At 49.4% G+C, this 23,961-nt stretch overlaps 1 protein-coding gene across 1 annotated transcript in view; it reads left to right on the top strand.

The window, feature by feature from the left end:
* Positions 1-23,961, top strand: part of CRYL1 (crystallin lambda 1) — a 108,398-nt gene that overhangs the window by 57,498 nt on the left and 26,939 nt on the right. Inside the window, exons 4-5 of the mRNA XM_040988356.1 lie at positions 14,804-14,965; positions 21,425-21,619. Coding sequence (XP_040844290.1) covers positions 14,804-14,965; positions 21,425-21,619 — 357 coding nt within the window. The remainder of the gene's footprint in view (positions 1-14,803; positions 14,966-21,424; positions 21,620-23,961) is intronic.

Here is a 23,961-nt window from a genome sequence, read left to right as displayed (position 1 = left end):
CCAAAATGGACTAGGTGGGTGACGGCAAAGGTCCTAGAGGAAGAGGAAGGGCTCGATATGAAAGCCACAGGTGTAAAAGCACGTGCTGGGTTTGTGCAAAGGAAACTTGCCAATGCAGGAGAGAGTGCAGCCCAGGTCAGACAGAAGCTGCCGCGCTGGGCCCTGCTCCTGCTCCGGCATCCTGCCCCCGCTGACCCCGAGAGGTCACGGGATGGTTCAGGTCGTCGGGTCTCTGCCATCCACATGCAGGAACGAGACTGACTTCTCGACTTCCGTTTTCAGCTTGGTCTGGCCTCAGCTGCTTTGGCCGTTTGGGGGGTGGAACAGCGGGTGGAAGGGCTGCGTTTCTCTGATAAGTAGGTGATATATTTTTGGAAAAGAAGCCAAGCAGAGGAGCAGGAATGAACATTTTCAATGTCTAAGCTATAATAATAAAAAAGAAAGACTCCAATAGAAAAATGGTCAAAGAATAGCAATTCACAAAGAGAAAAACCACATGGCCAGCACACCCAGGAAAAGGTGGTGAGCTAATGAAGATTGACGTAACAGCTGGCTTGGTGGTGAGGGCAGCGGCTGCTGGGGGTGGCAGAGGCAACGACGATGCCACGTCCGCCTGTGGCACAGTGTCCCTGGCGCAGCCCGTCTAGCTGTGTGCTCACTGCATGCGTGTTCCTGTGTGTGCAGGTGTCGGTCCTCAGCAGCAGAGTGAGTTACTGAGTTCCTAGCACGGGGCTGTGCCAACCTGGAGCTGCTTTTGAGATATTAAAGCGTGAGGGACAAGTATTTGGACTCAGTATTTTTTTTTCTTTTAAGATTTACTTATTTCTATTGGAAAGGCAGATACACAGAAGAAGACACAGAGAGAAAGCTCTTCCATCCACTGGTTCACTCCCCGAGTGGCCACAATGGTTGGAGCTGCGCCGATCCAAAGCCAGGAGCCAGGAGCTTCTTCCGGGTCTGCCACGCAGGTGCAGGGTCCCGAGGCTTTGGGTCGTTCTCCATTACCAGAAGCAGTACGGACTATTGCAGGCCATGAACAGGGATGCCCGGAGCTGGGACATGACTGGCACCCATGTGGGATCCCAGTGCTTGCAAGGTGAGGATTTAGCCTTTGGGCCATCGCACCAGGCCCAGTGCCGTGGGTTTTGGCAGATGTGTGGGGTCGTGTGTCTACCACAGTTACCCCTCACTGAGCAGTCCCATGATCCCCAAAGGATGTCACTTCCTCGTGCACGCTACCTGCCCATCCCTGTGACAGCTGACCCATTTGCTGTCCCTGTAGTTTTCCAGAAGGTGAAATACGATACGTCATCTTTTGGTTCTTATTTTTTTTTTTCCCATGAGCTAAGTGAATGCTAGCTTCAGGCGCGTTGCATCCATCAGAAGCCTGAATCTTCTCACTGCTGAAGAGTAAGCCGTGGTACACACGGTAACATGGTTGGTTGATCTAGTCACCAGGTCAGTGGACTGTCACTGTGGCTAGTTCCATCTTTTGAATGATATTTACTAAAGTGACTATGAATACTCCACCCAGGTTCTTGTTTGATCATAAACTGTCTGTCGTGGTGGGTTAATTCCTGAGAATGAGATTACGCGTGTGTGTTTAACCTTAGTAGAACGGACGGGAGTGTTGTTCAAGATGGTAGTAGTCTCATGGTCCCCCTAATGATGTAACAAAGCTCTTGGTCTGCGGCTTTGCCCGACTTGTTACCGCATGTCTGCTTCTGCGTTCTAATTTCATTTGGGATCTGTCAGTGTGGCTTTAGGTTGTGTGCTCCTAACCACAAACAATAGATCTTTTCAGACACTTTTTGCCATCTATGTACCTTCTGTAGTGAGGTGTCTATTAGATCTTATGCTTACTTTAAAAAAACCTAGGGTTTTTTGTTCAATTTCATAAGGAATTTCTAAATGGAGACCTTTTGTCACCAGTATGATTTGGAAACATCTCTTAAGTTTTGGGCATTCATGTTTTTTTTTTAGCGGTTATAGCACAGATGTTTTTTGTTTCAGTGGAGTTAAGCTGGTGGATTTCTTGCTTGCTTGCTTGCTTGCTTTGATACTCGAATCATATCTAAAATTTCCTGTGTAACCTAATGCCACATAGACTTGCTGTTTTGTTCCAGAACATCTGTAGTGTAGAAGTTTACATTTGTGGCTATGATCCACTGGGCTAAGCTGAGGCAGGAGGCGGGAATTCCGTTCAAGCATGTCATACAGGTGGCTGGGCTGGGTCACCATCCGGTGCCTTCCCAGGCACTTTAGCAGGGAGCTGGATTGGAAACAGAACAGGTGGGACTCGAACCAGTATTCTGATTGGGATGCTGGCGGTACAAGCTGTGGCTTAACCCACTTCGCCTCTTTAGTTTGCTTGGCCATATCCATGTTCTTTCTATTTTCTCAGTCTGCTTTGATATGAACCAATCATATATTTTTTTCCCCAGAAACAAAATTTGATGTTCTTTATCATTTGGAGTTTCAATTTCATGCGCTTTCTGCAACAATTTTTATTTACTTTAGATGTGGGGAAGGTGGGAGAGAAAAGAGAGAATATCTTTGGCATTCACTTATTTATTCCCCAATTGCCCAGAGGGACCCAGGGCTGGGCTAGGCCAGGGTCCAGGGTCTAGGGACCCAGTCCAGGTCTTCCATGGTGGCGACAGGGTCAGAGTCAGACACTGGAGCTGTGGGCTGAATCCAAGTGCTCCAGTTTGGGGCACAAGCATCCTACATAGGGCTCTCACTGCTAGAAGCTGCCTCCATCTCTTCTGCTTTCCTTGCATGGGTATCTGTTCTTCTTCCTAAAGGTAGCGTCTTGGATTAAAGACCCGAGACCTTTATCCATGTCAACAGGCAAGGATGCATACTGCCCTCTCAGCGCTGCTTTAGTGAAACCATCTTTACATTTTCATTTTGATCAAATTCAGAATATCCGTACTCCCCATGAGAATCCCACTTTGACCCTGGATTATTTAACAAGTGTTTCATGTACTTTCCAAGCATTGGGGGATTTTCCAGGCATCCTTCCTGTTAGGGATTCGTGCTTTCATTTCCTCACAGCTAGACAGTATCCTTTACATGATTTCTGCTCTTGCACATTTAGGCTTTGTTTCATAACTGGCGTGTGTCTTGGTGAACACGCCAGGTGCCTTTGGGCAGAGCGTGTGTGTGTTGGGTAGGGTAGGCTGGCGCGAAGGAGGGCAGGTCACTTGATGTCACCCGGGTTGTCTTTAACCTGCTTTTCTGTGCTGTGTGAGAGAGTTGCTGAGGCGCCCAGCAAAAGCTGTGGATTGATCTATTTCTCCTTTCAGTTCTCATGGATTAAAAAAAAAAAAATAGCGATTAGTATCGAATTTTAAAAATATGTTAAAAATCGATTATATATATATATATATTTTTTTTTTTTTCAGAGCAGTCTTGGCTTCACAGCAAAATAAGGGGAAAATGCAAGTTTCCCTAACCTTCTCCCCGACCTGCCCTGTTATCAGCCCCCTGCCCCCCGAAGCAGTATGTTGTCACAGCTGTTGACCCAGCAGGGTCCCCCAGTGTTTGTAGTTGATGTTGGGGTTCTCTTGGGGTTCCGGATGACTGCGTAGTGACACGCGTCATCACGGCATCGTGCAAGGTTCCCACCCCCACTTCACGTGTTCTGTGGTCGTTTTGTTAGGCCGTGATGACTTCTCGGTCCTGATGGAGTGTCTCTCTTCGTGTCTGACCACAGTCCTTGCTTTAGGTCTGCCGCTTCCAGTGTTAATCTGATGAACTCCACCAGGTTCCCATATTGTTAGCCAGCGAGATGTTTTTCCCATTCTTTTATCTTAACCTAGCTAAGACTTTATATGTTTTTTTTTGAAAGATCTATCTGTTTATCTGAAAGGCAGAGGACCAGAGATAGAGAGAGCGAGAGAGCAAGAGAGCGAGTTTTCTTCCACTGGCTCACCCCTGACCGGCTGCCGCAGCCTGGAAGGGCCAGACTGAAGGCAGGAGTGAGAAGTTGCATCCAGGCCTCCCTCCTCGGCAGGGATGGGTCGTCATCTGTTGCTTTCCGAGGCACATTAACAGGGAGCTGGTTCGGAAGCACAGCAGTGTATCCAAACCTTGCTTCTAGATGGGATGCCAAGTGTTGCAGGCGGCAGCTTAAGCTACTGTGCCACAACACTGGTCCTGTAACTGGTTGACATTTAAAATAAATTTTTTTTTTTGTCTTGTTAGAGTTGAGTCTTGATTTTTAAAAACTCGGTCACTGTCTCTGCCAAGTTGATAAATTAGAACACTTAGAAGTCATCTGATTATTAATACAGAGGTCTTAAAATATGACCTGCTTAGCTTGGCCCTTAATTATTTCTTGTTCTGGTATCTTTTTATCCTTTTTGCCTATAGAATTCCCTTGAAATTTTCTTCGAGGTTAATTATATCTGTTGAGGATGAAATGTTGAAGTTGTTTCTCTTAAGAAACTTTTTTATTTCTATTTTTTTTCTTGCTTTTCTAATATTGATTATGTGAGTGGGGGGGGGTTGCAGACCCAGGTGGGCCCCCAGTTAGGGTGGACAGGGCTGGGCTTGGGGGCAGGTGGCCCGTACGGTAATTCCTCCTGTGCTGGGGAGGGTGTGGGGGTGTCTGTAACATAGTCGCCATCCTAGTTCATTGATAGTTACAACCACATTGTTGCAGGATTGAATTCTATCTGAGTGTGAGCCTCGGTTCGTCTCTTGGGTTGTGTCTTCTTTTACCGCTTTCTTGCGTTCCTCAGGCATTTTTACCTTGCACCGTAGACACTGGGGTACACGGTTTTCTGTCTGCAAGTTGGCATACTTTTCCTCCTGGCAGACTCTCATCGTGAGGGTTTGAGTTGGTCTCGTGAGACGTTGAGCACCGGCTGAGGTTTGTAATTGTTATGGCTACCCTGGACGCACCGAAAAGGCTTCCCACCTGCCCCCTGGTGCTGTTCCGTGTTTCAGGGGGCAGATTGGTTGGCGGGAGAGTCGTTGGTGTGTGTTTTCCGCCTTAAGTATCTGCTCCACCTTCAGCTTCCAGCGTCTTCCTCGCCCCTCCGTGGAGGATCTGCTTCCCCGTGCCTCTCCGTTGAGCGCGCTCCCACAGGATTCTTGGGTTACTTACTCAGTCCTTGTCAGCCTGGGAGAGTTGTGGCTTAGCCTCAGCCCTGGGCAGGCCCTCGGTCCCCGGGGGGCAGGGCTGGCACTCCCGACATCTATTCTCGCTCCTTGCCCGGCCATAAGGATTCTGGTTTCAGTTCCCTTCGCCACACAATGGGTTTTCAGAATGCCAGTTTTTGCGCTCCTGTCTCCGTTGGCTTACGTCACCTGTTGAAGGAGTCAGATGTTGCGTTGCCCGACGTGTCCACAGAACCCCAGCCATGCCTGATTATTAGCCTTGAATTTTGAGCTCTGAGAAATTTGTTTCTGCGCTCGCAGCCCTCCGGTGGGGTAGGAAATCAGTAGGCCTGTGCTGGCGGGTTTGCCGCAGAGCTGTCGGTCTGTTCTCAGCACGGAAAGCTACTGTCGCATGGACCGACTCAGCCGTCGAGCTTAAAAACAATGATGGCTGGAAACACTTCAGACGAGCTTCCCACAAAGGAAGGACTCCTTCCTTTTTAGTGTTTAGTAATCAGTAAAAGGGAACTTGTAAATTTCATGGAGAAGTGGCATAAAAAGATACATTCGTTTTGCTGCAATTTTTTTTTTTTTTGCCAAAATCCCATTCACATATTTGAATAATGTACGTTTTTGAATACCTTGCATGTTTAGGTGGCATGCCATGGCGGGATCAAGCAATTTTCCCGACTTTCTGTTGGAGTAGGGAGCAGGCAGGTGTGTGGGCAGTATTAAGGACTGGCTTCCTGGAGATGCTTCCCCGTCAGCAGTCTCCCAGGCAGTGTGGTGGGACCCACAGCTCTGCACAACCCTACCTGGAACACAGTAGCAGTCCGTGTCAATGATTGCCTTTTTCTAAATCAGAAATGGTTTTTAGTAGATAAAAAAAACATCCTCTGATGGACTGGTTTGGGTGACATAGCTAGCTGGGTAAAGTGGGTAAGGTCCTCGCCCACTGGTTCTCTTCCTTGCGTCTTTCTGAAAGGAGTGGCTTTTTGCTGAGAAATGTGGATCTTCCATGGAGCAGAGAGCGGAACCGGCCAGGCTAGCGAATCAACTGATGACCCCTGGGCTGCCTCGCAAGTTGCTGACACCTCAAGTCTCCATTCTTACAATAGGATTTATTCCTTTCAAATGTAGCAGCATTACTCATGATATCCCAAAGCTCCCCTTACCCCCACCTTCACTCAAGAAATGTTGCAACTTTGTTAATCCAGGCTCCCTGACTATTTCAGAGGGTGCCCGTAGGGTGTATGCGCCCATGTGCTGTCCTGCCCAGATGGGTGATGTGTTTTTAACTTGGGGCTACTTAGTGCTAAAGAAATCTTTCCAAGCTGAGTGAGAAGACTGAGGGTTTGGGAGTTGTATAGAATGTTTTGGCCCCCAATTTTTTTTTTTTTTATCATCTAGGCTAAGACTCTATATCTTTTTTATTCTCCTTGGTGCCCCTGGGTAAAAGGGACCAGGAAGCCCCTCACTCAGTAGCATGGAGGCCCCTGTGCGCTGGGCAGTCTTTCCTGGGATATTTGAATGGTAATTCTCTGCCCTCCCCCATGCCCTCCTTATCTGCAGTTCAGTTAAGCATGAACTAGAAATATTCTAATATGAAATAGAAAATTCTGGAAAGAGGAATAAACAGCTCACAAGCTATAACTTACACGCCTTCCCAAGTCACCTGTTGAAATCGCACTGTCCTGCTCCATTCCACCTAGGACGGGAGCCATGCCATTGTCCAGTGTGTCCACACAGCGCGCACCCCTCCCCCGGCCCGCGAGTTTCGGTTGCTGCGTTGATTGTCATGGTTTCACAGTGCTGGTGTTGAAGTAACCTCATGGTATTTGACTCCACTATGGCCCCAGAACGCAAGCCTAGTGGCGCTGGGAATTCAGAAAGAACCAAGAGAAGCTGTGAGGGACTCCCTTTCAGTGGAAAGGCGCAGGTTCTCAGTAGCAACAAATGCAAACCATATGATGAGGTTGTTAAGGTCAACTCTGTTACCGTTGTTCACCTCTGCCTGCGGCCAGTTTATGAGATAAACGTCATCACACGTGTGCACCTATAGGAAAAAACATGGCATATACAGGGTTCAGGACTGTCCCCACTTTCAAGCATCCATATGCTTGAGGTGTAACCCCATGGCTAAGAGGGGATTATTATTTATTGCACCATAGGAGATAGTGTATCCTTGGGACGCAAGACTGGTAGGTTTATTCTAAAGTCAACGATAGAATCTAGTGTTCTCTCAGCTCAAGGTTCCTCATCTGACAGATCCAGAGTCCCTCTGGGTGCCCAGCTCATGTTCCCCGCTACCGTGGAAGGGTAGGAGACCAATCTGCCTAACAGCGCCAGCCTCTGACCTCAGGAGCTCGCTCCATGTTTGGACTCTGTGGAGCTTGGCCGGGATAGCTTATAAGTAGGGTACAATCCCAGCCTATTCATTAATTCTTGACACTGCCCTAAACCATTGCTCTGTTTTTTTTTTAAAAAAATAATAATATAAAATAACTTGAAAACAGGAGAAAAACACTTTTACCCTGTCATTTTAGAATTATCTTGTTTTGAAAGTGTTTTGGATGATGTTTACATGGTCGATTAGAGTGGGAAGGGCCGAGGATTAGGGAAAAGTGGGTGAGACTATTGTTTCCAAATTTTCCTTTTCTTCTTCCTGTCTCTGGGGTAAAGGGGAAGATTAAAGGAGAAGCCGCGCCCAGTCTCCCAACCACCTCATTACCTAGGGATGGGAACAGCTGCCTGATGTCACCCCAGAGTCCCCGACATGGGGCATGCTGAGTGCTCTGCTCAAGTGGTTTCAATACTTCTGAACTGCTGTCAATCTCACCAATCCAAGGATGAGGAAATGCTTCCGAGGTCCATTGGCTGGCATCATCCACCTTGGAGTCTTTATTGGCACAGATGTTTGCTGTCAGTGTTTGGTTGGGGTAGTTGTCAAATTTGTTCTGTTCTTTCTCTGTTATGGTACCGGGTGTCCTCTGCAGGCCCCAAATGACCGCCATGTCCTCCATGCGCATCTGGAAGTGCTGTGCATTGTTCCATCGTAGCCACTGAGAAGGCCCAGCTCTGACACACGCACTCCACAGTCAGACCACAGATCCTGCAATTCTCTCCATGGTTGGAGTTCTGAGTCCAGTGGTTCATTTGGGGGGGGGGGGATCCCCAAGGAAACCTCACCTGAGGGGATCCTAGACCTGATTCTTGTGTGTACTTGCCAATACAGGGTCCAGCTCAGTCCGTCACCCATTGCAGCCTACACACACACTGGTATTTACAATTACTGGGTCAGTTCTATCTCCAGCCCTGTCTCCTACATAAGCCAATAGATGCTGCAGCCCAGCCCTGCCCAGCACACACTTGACGCTCATGTACATCAGTGGGAGCTGTAGTCTAGTTGGAATGACACCCAAAATTCCTACTAGGCCCACCCCCAGCTTGCCAGTATGTGCAGCAGACTGGCCCAGTCTGCCTCGCATTCCATTCAGCCCTCATATATATCAGAGGGCTTTGAAGCCTTGCTCAACTCAACCAACCCCACCATCCAGCCCACACTCATGTCATGCCCTTTCCACAACCCTGATTCTTATTCTCACCAAGGGGAGTTGCAACCCATCAGAGAGGTACCCACAGTTTTCCTATAGAGCCCACTCCCAGCCCCAACTGTTACACTCTGCAGGTCGTTCTGCAGTCTAGCTTGACAGGACTTGCCCCCAGTCCCAGCCTTTGCCAGCTGATATTGTGGCAAAGCACAACCAGTCTGTATTTACTCTGACCTACGCATGCACCAATGGCTACAAGTGGTTAGCCCAGCCTGGCTCTCCCTCTAACCCAGTTCTCATGCCGGCCAGCAAGTATTGTAGCCATGCCTGACTGATTTGTTCTCAGTTGCAGTTCTCACACTCACCAGTGGGAGCAGCGGCCCAGCAGGAGTCCTTGAAACTCCACATGTTCTGGTGGGTACTGTAGCCCAGACTGGCATGCCTCACCTCACCTTGGCATTTGCCGGTGGATGCTGTGGCCTGGCCTCACCCAGGTTTCACCCAGTTCCAGCTTATGCTGGTGAGTGCATGTGACCTTGTGAATTGAAGCCCCTCAGAAGTCACTGTTCTCCTGTAACATACTCCCTTAGTGGTCCTCTCTGTCACACATCTCCTTACCCCCTTTCCTAATCAGTCCATAGTCCCTGTGCCTAGGAAGGCAGGAGTTCCCCAGCCCAGTCTTCTGGTGGTGTGGTGTGCTGGCTTGGAGCTCTGCCTGCCCACTAGGGTCCCAAGCTGCTGGCACTTGTGCTGGCCTGGGACCTTACCCCTCTGCACACCCAAGTTTCAGGTCCATTTAAAGTTCCCCAAACCCGGTCCACCACACAGACCAAGCCAGCATGCAATCTGGGGCTCTCCCCTCCTCCCCCAACACTGCCTGGGACCAAACACATGGGGACGTACCCAGGCTCGCTCTGCCTGCCTGGCCCCCACATGAGCCCACTTGTGCCATCTCCGAGGCCCCCTACCAACCCAGCTAGCGCAAAGGCACCTGGGTGCCATGTCACTGGAAATTGCAAGATGACCATCTTGACAACATTTTTGTATACTTCCTTCTTTCAATGTACACTTTCATATAATTTTAATATGACTATAGTTTTTAAAGTTGTGTATTGCTTTTGCGAATCAACGTGCTGGGGCAGGTGTTGGATGTAGCTGTTAAGACCCCTGTGTCCCGTCTCATATCAGCGTGCCGGATGGAGTCCCTGCTGCACTCCCAACTCTGACTTTTGGGATGGGAACCAGGACAGGAAATCTCTGTATGTATGTCTAGGTTTCTGTCTTTCTCTACCTCTTCAAAGAAAGAAATAAAAATTTGAAAAATCATTCTTGGTAGTTTACCAGTTCTCAACCTTGTGTTTATTCCACTTTGAACATTTTGCTTCAAAAGTATATTTCATAGTTTCACTTTTTTTACCTTGAGAGAAAGAGCAGGTAAACTGCGCAACACGTGCAAGCTGGCGTTGTTTCTCATGGTGTGTGGTTTGGACCTAGTTCTGAAGGAGTTGTTTTGTAAGAGGTCAGCATCAAAGAAAGTGATTCGTGTGGAGATGGGAGTGGACACATAGTCAGCATTGCAGGCTTGGCCTGTGCGCGCTCGGGGTGGCCACCCGAGACAGGCCTGCTGCTCTTCAAAGCACACAGCCCTCATCGTCTCACCTGAAACCTCCCTGGGCCCTGGAGGCCACATTCCTAGAGATTTTAAGTGCTGATTTTTGCTCTGAAAAGTCTCTCTTGATTGTGCGTAGTTGGCTTTAGGATCACTTAGTGTAGGATTCTGTTTAGGAATTGTAATATGTCTGGATGTTCAAGTGAGGCCCTGGTTAGGGCATAGGCGAGCCTGTTGCCTGGGATGCTGAAAACGGATGCACTTCTGCTGATGTCTGTGTTTCCTGCACCTGTGCTGTTTGTCCTGGTGGATTTCAGCATCTTTCTGCTGGTTGTGCAGTGTCTCCATCTTGGGAGGGATGACCATGCTGTCTGTGAGTCTGGTGCATTCTCAAGGGGGGGGCATTGTGACCCTGGTGAGACAGGTTGGAGCTGAGACGTCAGTAACGCTCACTGACAAGCGCTCAGCCACTCCGTTCCAGCCTGAAGCTGGCTTTCCTTTGTTCGTGCTTCCTGTTCTTGCCACATCTTCCCGCCTGGAACTACCCAATAGGACTTCCTTGTTTGTAAAGTACCCTAAGCACTGGAGTCTTGCCATTACCATACTGAAGATTATATCCAAATCTTTTGCATTAGCAAATGTAAATTTTCCAGTGACCGGGATGCCTACTAAAATGCCTGGATAGATTTTTGAAGACTCCTCAGCAAAATTTCATTGGCAGTGTAGAAATAGGTGCTGGCAAGTAGATGTGACCAAGAAAGGGATGAAATTCAGGAGCGAGAGCAGGTGCTCTCCCTGGAATGACCCAGTAAGCTGACTGTGGCTGTGCCGGCTTCCTAAAAGCATTGGTGAATTGAATTCATCACAGAAGTAATTTTTTACTAATGATGAGAACACTGAGGCTTATGCATGAGAATTGAAGGCATTACAGGATGACCTGGAATGCCATCCTTCACTGTTCTTCCTTTGAAAAAGAGAGGAAAGGGACAACGTTGAAACATACTGTCACTTCTTAGCTGCCAAGTTTGTTTGACAGGCAGAGACACACACGGATGTCCACCCATTGGTTCACTCCCCGAATATTGACAACAGCTTGAGTTGGATCAGGCCAAGCCAAGAGCCAGGAACTCTCCAAGATGGCAGGGTGTGCACTAGCAGGGAGCTAGGATTGGAGATGATGCCAGAATCGTTGCCCAGGCACTCTGACACGGGCTGCCCGCATCCCTCGCGCTGTCTCACCACTCCCTTTGAGAAGAGTTCACCTCCCTTAGCCATGGCTTCACTTTGTGTGGTTTTAGTTACTTGCTGGCAAACTGTGACTCCAAAAGAGTGACTGGAAAGTTCCAGAAAGAATTCAGAAGTTTTAAATAACTTAGAAATGCTTTCAATTTTAAACACATATTTGCGGGGAAAGGTGTGATAATATGATATATTTCTACGATGTGTATTGATGGAAGGTAATAAGCATTTCCATCTTATAAATGTTATCACACTATATTTTTTACAGTTGTCCTTTTTGTTATTGTCAGTTTCTCACTATGACTAATATAGAAATGAAACTTTATTGTAACTATCCAGGCACAGGAAAACAAACAAGCAGTATGTGTAGGGTTGGGCATGCAACGTAGTTTCCGGTGTCTGGGACTGAATCCCCAGAACGAAGAGGGACAGCTACGCCATTGGAGGCTGTGATTCAGGACGTGTTGTTGAGCTTTGCTCTTCCGCGAGGTTTGTTCTGTTTGTCCAAATCTGGGCAAGCCTGTGGTGGTGTCTGTGCATGAAAATATTACAAACATGTCACGTCTCCTACCTGCCGGATGGGAGCAGGACTGACCCCAGCAGAAGCCGGTGCTCAGCGGGGTGCTGTCCCAGTGACAACTGAACCCAGCCTTGGGCCGGGACACAACGCGGCACTTCACCCACTCTTCCTCTGCTGGACTGTGGGTGCGCTTGTGGCTTCCCCGCTGAGGCTCAAGGGAGCCGGTACAGTGAGTTCTCCGATGTCATTGTATCAGGGGCTCTGTCCCCTTCTTCCCAGTCCCTTAGTGCACAGAGCACAGCCCAGTCCCCTAGGAGTTGCCTCCTTCCATCTCCTCCACACACACACACTTGCACGTGTACACACACACACACACACACCCCTTCTCAGGCCACAGGGATTCAAATGAATGGCAAGGAAATGAACTCAGGTGTGACACGGATAGATGGATGGACGCTTAGAATTTTGGCCCCCTGCATCCCACACAATCGGGTTATTTATTTATTTATTTTTTAATAGCAGCAACAACAAAACCTCAAGCCAAAGTGCCATTAAAAACCTTTACATAATTGTAGCAGGTTTGGGTTTCCTCTGGTTCGAGTTTTCTTGCCTCTTTGATAATCAGACGATCTGAAGAAAAGCATAGGATTTCAGGGGAGAATGCGCATGACAGACTCACAATGGGCCCATTCAAGGAGGTCTCTTTCAGGAGCTTAAACAGGATCTGCACCACTCTGAATCTCTGGCTTTGCTACAAGGCTCCATTTAAACTTAACCCAACTTGCAGACTTAACTGATCCAGGAAAAACTCAATGCAGGCAGCCAGCTTCGGTAGCTCTTTCCCCGCTGATAAGCGACCTGGGCACAATGGGCTTTAACAGTTCTTAAATGACTCCATTTTTCTTCTGTCTTTGAGATGTGCTGCTTATGTGGCCTTTTGTTCTTAATAAAATTTCACATGACTTGATCACGTTTTTTTTTTGAGAGTATAAAGCAAGCACAATGTTGACTCCCTAACTTCAGAGCGGATGGTGCGGAAGTGAAAATCATAGGTTGTGTTACCAAAGTTGAATTTAAGATAGTCTATATTCTTGATGATTAGATTATTGTTAGACCTGAAAATAGGAGACTTTGGAAAGTTCTTGAAGAATGAAAAAAAAAAAAAGTGCACTTCGCTGCTCTTGGTGCAAGACATTTTTGAAATACATAACTTTTTAATACTTTGTATTCTCCATGGCCTTTTTAAAGACTTGTGTTATTTCTTTAAGTTAGAGGGAAATAAGCTCTGGTTAGCACATCAGCACCAATATCTGAACACTTTTGGTCCTTTTCACTGCTTTACATGCAATGGCAGTTTAGCTAACAGTTCAGTGAAACTGACCAGGTCATCAACAACTCTGAAATGACCAAAGTGCTAATATGAGGGAACGTCCAAAAAGTGAAATTAAAACATAAGATTTTTTTTTGGTGCAAAACAAACATAGAAATAATAGAAATCCATGCACAGTGTTTTCATAATGAATACACATTTCCTTGACCTTTCCCAGGACCCACTATTCTACTGTTTCCTGTCAGGGCATACGCGGTTGTCCCAGAGTAGCTGGGGCGGGGGGAGGATCTCTGAGATTAAATTGGAGTGGAGACTCCTCTGGGATATATCCGTTCATCACCCCCCTGAGCACAGGAATACCCACACTTGGCTTGCCTCTAAGGAGTGGTCCCCAAACTTTAGTTGGAACAGGAATCACTGGGATGCATGTTAAACATGCAACTGCCTGGCCCTTATCCTGGAGACGGATTCGCTCCATCGGGATGGGACCTGAGAATATGCATTTTTTAACAAGCACCCCATTGAGGACCCTCGGGTGATTATACAACTGTGGTAGGCCTCGCTATTCTAACCTCACGAGGAACCATTTGGGAGCCACACTGCCTCTCTTGCGGCACCTGTTGCCCCCAGATGAGCAGGGACCCCCTTCAGCAGGAGAGACTCCTGGGCTGATCTTCAGGGGTTGCAAATGCAGGAGGTATGGGCAATGCCAGCTCCCTCTGTCCACTGCCCACCCTCCTATTCCCAGGAGCCTGCCTTGCCTGGACTGGCTGGGACTTGAGGATTCCTCTCACGTCCGCCCCAGCTGTGTAATTAGAATTTCAGAGCGGTGTTATCTGTAGCAATTAATCCAACCGATTTCACTCCCTGCCTCCCCCAGCCCCATTAAATGTAATTTTAGCCTTTCAGAAGCACAGGCCTTTTCCAAAACGGATTTCCAATTAGAAGCGGATTCTTGAGAAATCTTTTGGACAACGACACGTCAAAAGTGTGTGTCCATTTGGTGAGGATGGGAATTTTTCCTTGGAGATTGGTTGCTTGGTGGTCAGGCAGACAGGGAAAACAGGTGCTGGTGATGGGTGTGGGTGTCCACCGCCTTTGCCTCGGGGGGCTGTTATGTGTTCAGTTTGCGGCATCCACCCCCGGATGGTTGGCGGACTTGATAATTATGAGAACTTAAGATTTTTTTTTTTTTTTTTAATGATGAGAATGTTCAGAGCTACGTCAGGCTGGAAAGAATGGCAAACTCCCATACAGTCATCACTCACCGGCAATGTTATCAACTTGTATCGTCTCCTCAGCAGTTTTTTCCCTTGTTCTTGGGTGTTGCAGGTGGTTTTCTAATGCCGTGAAAGTGCTGGAATGGGTTGGTGGATGTGACGGGATGTGCTTGGCGCCTGAGTGCAGGGGCCAAGGGTGGTAACACACTGTGTCCTCCTCAGGAATGCGTTCCGGAAAACCTGGACCTGAAAAAGAAGATTTTTGCTCAGTTGGATCGCATGGTGGACGACCGAGTAGTTCTGAGCAGCTCCAGCTCTTGCCTCCTGCCTTCCAAGCTGTTCGCCGGCCTGGCGCACGTGAAGCAATGCATCGTGGCCCACCCCGTGAGTGTGTCCTTCAAAGAGCCGCTTGTTGGTGGTGCACAATGATTTTTTGAAGTGACGCCCCCTCCCATCCCTGGCACAAAAAGTTTTCTTCCGAAAGTTTATGGAAATGTGTATTATGAGAAAAAAAAAAATGCTTGGATAGCAAACATTTTTGTATCAAAACTTACATCTTCATCTTACGTTTCTATGAACCTTTAAGAAAGTTCATTTAAGAAGTAGGAAAAGAGAGTGAGAGAGAAAGGACAGGAGAGGGAGAGAGAGTGAGCGAGCTGGTGAGATCTTAATCCACTGGTTCATTGCTCAGATACCTACACCAGCTGGGTTGGGGCTGGAGCTGGGAGCCGGCAGTGCAGTCTGGGCCTCCTGCCTGGTGGCAGCTTGTTGAGCTGTCATTTTCTGTCTGCCACGGTGCAGAGTCAGGAGCTAAGTGTCCAGCCCAGGCACACGGGTGTGGAACATGAATTAGAGCTGGCAGGCCAAGTACCCACCCCTCATGGCTGTCTTCTTAGAGTACAATAGTTTTTAGTACGCATGCAGTTATGTGTTACCAGCATTTTACAAAAAAAAAAAAAAGAGTTTGATCCAAAACTGTTGGAGTGAATGCATGAGGGCATGGAAAAAGCCAGAGTTTGAGCCCTTCATGGTCCCGTCCTTGACCAGGTAGCCGTGGGGGTTGACTGCTAGACAGTTTCGACTTTACTCTCCAAGGTAAAGGGCTTTGTGAAGCTCGCACAGCCCAGTGGGATGTCAGGGAGCTGCTGTGACAAGTATCGATAACAAAAAGTACAAAAACTGAACAAAAACAAAACTGGACAAAATTGTGTTCGGTTCAGTAAATGCAATCCACAGTGCTGCCAGTCTTGTAAAATGCCCACTCTGCCTTCCACTCCTTGGGTTCTGATCCAGGCAGTGGGACTTCCTCCTGCCCTCTTCCTTCCTCTTCCATCCCTCCATTCAAGTTTACTTGGCCCTGTAATTCATTGGGAGCATTTTATTGGAAAGGCAGATTTTGCAAAAAATAGAAGGAGAGGCAGAGAGATTTTCCATCTACTGGTTAACTCCCCAAATTGGCCACAATGGCCAGAGCTGAGCTGATCTAAAACCAGGAGCCAGGAGCTTCTTCCTGGTCTCCCATGAGGGTGCAGGGTCCCTGAGCCATCCCCCAGTGCTCTCCCAGGCCATAAACAGAGCGCTAAATCAGAAGTAGAGCAGCCAGGATATGAACACGTGTCCATATGGGATGCCGACACTTGTAGCAGAGGCTTAGCGTGACAAGCCACCGTGCTTCCCCAGGGAGCACTTTGTCCTCACACTGGACAATGAGCTCCCCCACTGACCTGCAGGCACTCGGCGAATGTTCTTGAGGTTGATGTACTGATGTGAGCAAAGAGTAGCAAGAACAGACATGTGTGCCCTGATGTGAGCTCAGCCTGACCTCGGGAAACCAGGACAGCCTGTTAGGGCGGGAAAGGAAACAGCTCAGTCTGTGCCAATCGTGGTAGTGTATAATGGTGGCCTCACCCCTGGCGTCATCAGGTCATCAGAGGTCAAGGCTGGGGAGAAGGAATGCAGAGGAGCCTGGGTAGGATCTGGTGGGCCTGATAAAGGGAAGGATGTTTTTGGACTGGGCAAGGGCCAAGCCGAGACTTGAGGCCAAGGCGTGGGGAGTTGTGATCAGACCTGTGCGGCTGGAAAAACAGCCGTGCTCCGACTTGAGGAGCAGTGGGAGGATGCCAGGAGGTGGGAGTATCCAGAAATGTGTGGGACCAGGAAGGTTCCAGAGCTTAGAAATATATGTATGGAGTTCCCTGCTTTGGGAGACCCTAACCAGAAGACCCAGACCCTGAGCTTCTCCAGGACCTGTGGCTTTCTGAGCATCATGCTGGTACTCAGCTGGTTTTTTAAATTTTGGAACATCTGAGTCATTGGATTCCCTAGTTAGGGATACCCACCAGTGGCCATAGAAGACCCAGAGAATCACTCTAAGAATGGACTCCAGCTCAGACAGTGAGCCGAGCCTAGGGTGCTGGGAGACCTGCTTTGGGAGGGAGGTGAGGGCCTTTCTTAGGAGGAAGGTGGGGAAGGGACGGACGTGGGGGTCACACACACAAGGCAGGGGGATTTGTAAGGAACGAGTGACCAGGGTCAGGAATGGCTGTGTCTGAGTAGGAGCAGTCGAAGGACCTGGAGAGAAAGGGCGGAACATGGATTCCTAGCACGTATTGCATGCTGTGGAGCACACATACAGCTGTCTGATTCTGGATGTGACCACCTATGGATATACAGGGAAAGAGTGAAGGATGCTTATACAGTGCACGGAGACCCGGACCATGGACTGTTGAAGAGGGCCAGCCAAAGATACAACTCAGGTGCCAAGAGGGGCCAAATTGAAAGCACCCAAATATCAAGTCCACGAAACTTGCTCTCTGATCCCTCGATGTACATGAGGGTATTTCAGAAAGTTCACTGGGGGACAAGGGAGAAGGGCAGTGCTGTGGTACCGTGGCTAAAGTTTCTGCCTGAAGTGCTAGCTTCCCATATGGGTTCCAGTTCGAATTTCTGCTGCTCTAACTTCCGATTCAGCTCTCTGCGAATGTGCCTGGGAAAGTAGTGGAGGATGGCCCAAGTGTTTGTGGACTCCTGCACCCACATGGAGGAGTTGAAGGCAGCTCCTGGCTTCAGACTGGCCCAGCCCCAGCCATTAGCTAGTTTGGATACAGAATACTTGCCCATGCTTTCCCATGGAGTGTGTGCCATGCTCTCGTGGGTGCCCGCAGGAGGGACTGTTACAAGCTGTGAGCCACTTACCAGGTTGTAATGCCTGATTACAGTGTTGACACTTGGCCACTTCTGGTTTCGAATCAGTGTTTTTACTTTTAACATAAGTTAAAAAAAAATTAGCTGAATCAGATTATTTAAAAGTTACGATCCACATTCCTTCACAACTTTGGCCACGTTCGATTCTGAACCACCCAATGGGTGAGACGACACCTGGTCACTTTCCCTTTGGTCACACCCAGCCCAGTGCTCTGTTGGGTAGTAAGCTTTCTCTCCTCCTAGCCCAAGGTAAACCGCCTTTCAAGTTTCATCCCACCAGCCTCTGGGGGTGCCAGGGAGGAAAACACCTCCCGGAAACCGGCCAGGCGGTTACTAGGTAACCCGGAACCCTTCCGTGGTTCCAAGGAGGGGCACGGACAGTTGGCCAAGGCGCAGCCCTCAGCGCTGGGCCTCTGCACGGGGCAAGGGATGAGGGAGAGGTCCCAGCACGATGGCTGTTCCCTGTCCCCACCCTGCACAGGCTCCCCGACACATCATCCAGATGTTCTCTTGGGCCCTCGTGCAGGGATAGAGCCTGGATTTTCGGGTGTCCCGGGGCAGGCACATCTGCTCAACCGCAAGGTAGTCCAGATCAGGCTTAGTACAGGCGGGGCTAGCACAGAGCTGGGGAGGGTGGCTGAACACTCTGCCGAGCCGAAGGCCCCGTGGACAGGCATGTTGGTTGAGAACTGTCTGGAAGTTACCTTGGATCCCAGGTTGTTGTCACCTGGAGTATGTCGGGCTAAGCTCAGAGCAGCAGTGGGTTCAGGATGGGCCTTAGACCTGAGTTTGGAACAGGATGGGCCTCTGCCTGCTGGATGAGCCAGGCTGGGTGGGCTCCCTGCAGCTCCGACCCACTAGGCCAGGACCTACCTACTTGCGTTGGGCAGGCCCCAAATGTACCCCAAAGCATATTTTTTTTGACTCCACCTCCTGCCTGACCCAGAAACCATCTGCCTTTGTGTTGGCGGAAGATTAAATATTTGGCAGGCTTGTTGTCTGCGGAGCACATATGGGGTTGTGTGGCCATTGTGACTAGGGTTATGGGTGATGCATAAGGGTAACTACAGAATACTAAGCTCATGAGACATTATATGTATAATTATTCATAGTATAACTGTGTATTATTGTAATGTTATTATATGATAATGTTATATCTGTAAATGTCCCTTGAACTCATTCCTATATAGAGTGATAAAACGCACATAGCATCAAATGTAACTCTTCAGCCATTCTTAGGAGACCAGTTTAGTTCCCTGTCCACCTGCAAAGTGTTTGCCTCTTGGTCAGCCTGAGACTGTGAGCCCAATAGGCCCCAGCCAGGGCGACTACCCTTCTTTCTGTTTCCTGTCCCTGAGGATGGGACAGGCTCCTGTCTCAGAAATGACAGCTCCTGCTGGGATGAGTCATGGGGGCCAAGACCCAGGTCTGGAGCGGCTCTGAGCAGCTACAGGGTGGCTGTGGCAATGGCTGCTTGGAGAGATGTGGGTGGAAGTTGCATGGCTATACTCCCTGAAGATGGGATGGGAAGATGGGAGGCGAGGCAGAGTCAGGGCCCAAGGATGTGTCTGCTGGTTCTGACTTGGGTTGGGGATGCCGCACATGCTCACTGCGACATGGAGCTGGGAGGGGTTTCTGGGGGCAAGGGTGCAGGTTAAAATGACCTCAGTGGGCTTTCATCTCATGGTGTGTCCACAGGAGGGGGTCTGGTGCCTGGGTGAGACCTGTGTGGGACTTGAGAGTATCACCCGATTGCCCTCGTGTCTTGGTGCTGGTGCAGACAGATGCCAGTGACAGCTGTCGCCCAGGGACGGAATGGGCAGAGGCTGTAGAGCCAAGCCCAGGGCACCAATGGGCTGCATGTACAAATGCTCTGGCATCGTTTACCTTGGCCTGAGTTTGCTTCCTGTGTTGAAAAGACCACGAACCCAGCTTATACAGTTTACAGGCATGTGTCCTGTTTATCATTCCATTTGCTTTAAATAAGTTGCTTATTTGAAAGGTGGAGTCTCTCTCTCTCTCTCACACACACACACACATACACACACCCCTCCTCTTGTTCACTTCCCAAATGCTTGCAATGACTGGGAAGTGCAGGGAGGCAGTGTTGAGGTTGGGAACTGGGAACTTAGTAGGTCTTCATGTGAGCGGCAGGGACCCAAGGACCTGAGCCATCACTCCTGCTTTCCAGGGTCTGTGTTAACCCTGGGGATCAAAGCCGGGCATTCTGATATATGGGATGCAGGCAGCTTATTCCACATCATAACCACTAAGCTAAATGCTTGCTCCCATCCTGATTTTTTAAAAAAGATTTATTTTGCTTATTTGAAAGGCTAAGTGACAGAGAAAAAAAAGAGAGAAGAGAGAGAGAAAGAATGAGAATGTACTTCCATCTATTGGTTCATTCTCCAAATAGCCACAGCAGCCTGAGCTGAACCAGGCAGAAGCCAGGAGCCTAGAACTCCATCTGTGGGTGGCAGGATCCCAAGCCCTTGGGCTGTCTTTCACTGCTTTAGTAGGAAGCTAGATTGGAAGAGGAGCAGCCAGAACACAAGCCACCACTTTGCGTAGGAATGGGCATCGCAAGCAATGGCTTAATCCTGCGTGCCCCAGGGATGGCCAGGCCAGCCTGACTTGTAGAAAGACTAGAGATGGAAGATTTTTCTAAAAATCCAGCCAGAGGCTGGGGACGTGGCTGTGGCACCGACTTGGAATGCATTTGCTTGGACAGCGAGGGCTTGGAATGCATTTGCTTGTTTCTGAAAGGGCTTGAGCTAGTGACAGAGTCAGGCTGGGCAGAGAGCCCCTGCAGGCGGAGTTAAACAAATGTGGAAGAAAAAAAGCAGTGAAGAACATCTTCACTGTTGACTGCAGTCACGTGGCTCTGCAGAGAGCTTGGGGTGCAGGCAGTGCCTCCCTGAGGTGCTTCATTATTCTCTGGGGGACATTACCCAGTGCGGTTTCTCAGAGGGAAGCCAGGAAATCAGAAGAGTGGAAGGTTGGGCAGCCCCGGGGGGGCCCGTCCCTGTGTGACGGTGCCCTCCCCCGTGGACGGATGCCTTCGCTTGGTGGCAGGTGCTTTCCCTCTGGGTGTGTGGTCTCACTGCCCGAGGCTGGCCGTGGGGTGAGACTACACGGTGCTGTGTTGCCTCTGGTGTCAAGAGCTAGATTTGGGGAGCAGATGTGAGAGGCGCAGCATGAAGGGACTTCGGGAAGTGCCGAGTTCTGGGCAGGTGTGTGTGTGTGCGCGCTCTGAGCGATGACACAGGCAGCTGTCAGAGCCTGTAGGATTCTGAGGTGACCCTGGGGACAGAGACAATTGGCAGCAGAGGAACCTGTGGGAGACGAGGAATCTGGGTGAACAGTCACAGCTGTCTAGGGTGCTAAGTAGCACCTCTAAATTCCCAGATTACACAATCCAGTGCTCAAGCTCCCAAATCCATTTTCTTTTTAGTGGTTTTATTTGTGATTCTTGCATGAGAACCAAAGAAGTTTTCTTCCCCAAACATGCATCCATGTGCCCCATTTCCCGCCACCCCCCCCCCCACCGCCCCGCCGCCCCAGGGCCATTTGAGGCAGGTGAGTGAAGACCCCCTATCCAGGACCCTCTCCTTGACTCTCTTCTCTGCTTTCTCCCAGGTGAACCCACCGTACTATGTCCCGCTGGTCGAGCTGGTCCCGCACCCAGAGACATCTCCCGCGACGATGGACAGGACCTACGCGCTGATGAGGAAGATCGGACAGTCCCCCGTGAGGGTCCTGAAGGAGGTCGATGGCTTCGTGCTCAATCGCCTGCAGTACGCCATCATCTCCGAGGCCTGGCGCTTGGTGGAGGTACCAGTGCTGCGTTCCCTCCCCAACCCTGATGCCAGGCAGGGCAGTGGAAGCAGCACCCCAGAGCTGGGAAGGTCTTGCTCCTGAGTCCCAGGCCAAGCTTCGGGAGCAAATGGGCTCAAGCAGTGTATGCTGCTGCTCTCCTCCGTGTGCTGTTCCTGAATGCTCAGGCGTTACAGGTAGTGCTTGTTCCCAAGTACAAGAAAAATTGGATTTTGCATACATTGGAGTGGCCTGAAAGGATCCAGTTGGAATTCAGGAGCTTGAGGAAGAAATGAAGCGTCAGCATTGGATTTTTTTTTGGCAGTAGAGCTTGATTTTTTTTTGTTTTCTCACTGTGGCTCCTTTGACAGGACAGGATGCCACCTGTTTACATAGCATTTGCATAGTCATGAATGCTTAGAAGTCATCTGAAGGTGACTTAAGGATATAGAAGGATTGTGTGTGTCCTATGCAAACACTGTGCTGTCTCCTAGAGGAACCAGAGCTAACCAGAACCCCATGGATGTTGGGGTCCATGGGGGGCGGGGGTCTGGAGCCAGCTCCCCAGGCCCGTGAAGGAATGACTGACTATATAAATATATGACTAGCTTGATCCATTACTGGCAGGATTCTACACACAACAGTTAAGAAAGTGTGTTTTTTTGTGTGTGAAGGATGTGGTGCCCGGCTGGAGAGAGGTCATGGCAGCTCCAGGAGGTGGAGTGCAAAGGCTCAAGTCTGGGGCTTAAGCCATCAGGTACCCATTCTAGTTTCTGCCTGTACTGCAGAAATGGGGGACACTGGGAGATGAGGAGGTCTTCTGCAGGTGTGTGCACCTGGCAGGGCTGGCAGCTCCCTGCTGTGGCTTGGAGGAACCAGGAAGCTGGCTGGGCCCCACCTTCCTTGGGCATAGTGTTTCAGCTCCCGCAGCCCTGGCAGGTGTGCGTGACCCTCGTGCTCCGTGTGCTGCTGACATGTGTCACATCCCTGAGCGTTCATCCTCCCACCCAGCCGCCCTCACACTGGCCGCACGACAGCGTCTGTGGACTCACTGGTTAAATCCGCCTATTGTCTCTGAACCTGCAAGATGTGGCACTGGGATTTCCCGTGTCTGCTGGCAGCTTTCCCTTCTTAGTCATCATAGAATGCCTGTATGAGGCGGCGCTGGGGCATCTTAAACAGACACTGACTGACCAGTTTCTCCTTGGTGCTCCATTGACAATACTTCTCTGTAATAGGAGAATAATGTAACAGACCAGAAGAAAAATTCAGTAAAGCACTGTAAATATTTATTTGTTTGGCAGTGCCAGAGACAGAGAGAAGCAGAAAGAGAAAGAGATTGTTTATTCTCTGGTGGCCCCCCCAAGTGGCCACAGTGACTGGGGCTGGACCATGCTGAAGGCAGGAACCTAGAAGGCCATCTCCGCTTTCCACATGTGTGGTTGGCCCAAGCACAAGCTATTCTACTAGTTTCCATGGAATTGAAACGAGATCAGAACAGCCAGGAATCCGATGGATGCCCGGATACGGAATGTTGGTATTACCAGAAGCTTAACTTGCTGCACCACAACATGGGCCCCTGATTGTAGTGTTGTTTTGTTTTGTTTTGTTTTTTACATTTTGTTGGTGAGCTACTTTAGTGCTCCGAGTTCCTCTTGCCTTCACTGACCTGAAAGATGAGAGCCAGCTGCAGGACACTGACCAAAGGGAATTAGGTGGGAGCATTCGTACAGAACTGTGTCTGCAGAAATTGGTTCTCTCCCCACTTTCTCCAGATATAGGGAGAATAGAAAGGAGGATTGGGGGCAGTTATCTCATCCACTTTTCCCATTCCTTGACCCTTCCTGTCTAATTGGTGGTCCACAATGGCCTGCATCTTTCTGAACTATGTAAACATCATCCAAAATAAAATAAATCTATTTTTTTAAAGGAAAAACATGGTGGGGCCTGGTGCAGTTGGAAGCTCCAAGTGGGATTCTGGCATCTCCCTGGACCCTGGGAGCCACGCAGGAGTCCAGCTGCCCATCTCCCAGGAGTCCTGGCTTCACCCGGGGTCCAGGACACACTGCGTGCAGCTATTGGCTGGAAGCAATGTTCTTGCTTCTGGTGCTCAGGGGTTGCTAACCTCCTGAGAAAGCCGATCTGGTGTTGGCTGGTTTGGAAACTGGTGGGTCTGCAGTTCCTGTAAGGAACCAAGTGCTCTAATCTAGTAGAATACAGGTAGTGGCAAATCTCAAGGGTGCGACCGACACCAGCGAGTTGCCTTGGGTGAAGCTCTGGATCTGCTTGTTACATGCATTCATTTATATTTGAAAGGCAGAATTCCAGAAGCAGGAGGAGAGATGGAGGAGAGGGTTTCT

The sequence above is a fragment of the Ochotona curzoniae genome, unplaced genomic scaffold, assembly GCF_017591425.1.
Source record: "Ochotona curzoniae isolate NIBS_2020 unplaced genomic scaffold, NIBS_Ocur_1.0 contig_4838, whole genome shotgun sequence".
NCBI classification, from domain to species: Eukaryota; Metazoa; Chordata; class Mammalia; order Lagomorpha; family Ochotonidae; genus Ochotona; species Ochotona curzoniae.
The sequence above is the reverse complement of the archived record's forward strand: the minus strand, read 5'-3'. Positions and strand labels throughout refer to the sequence as shown.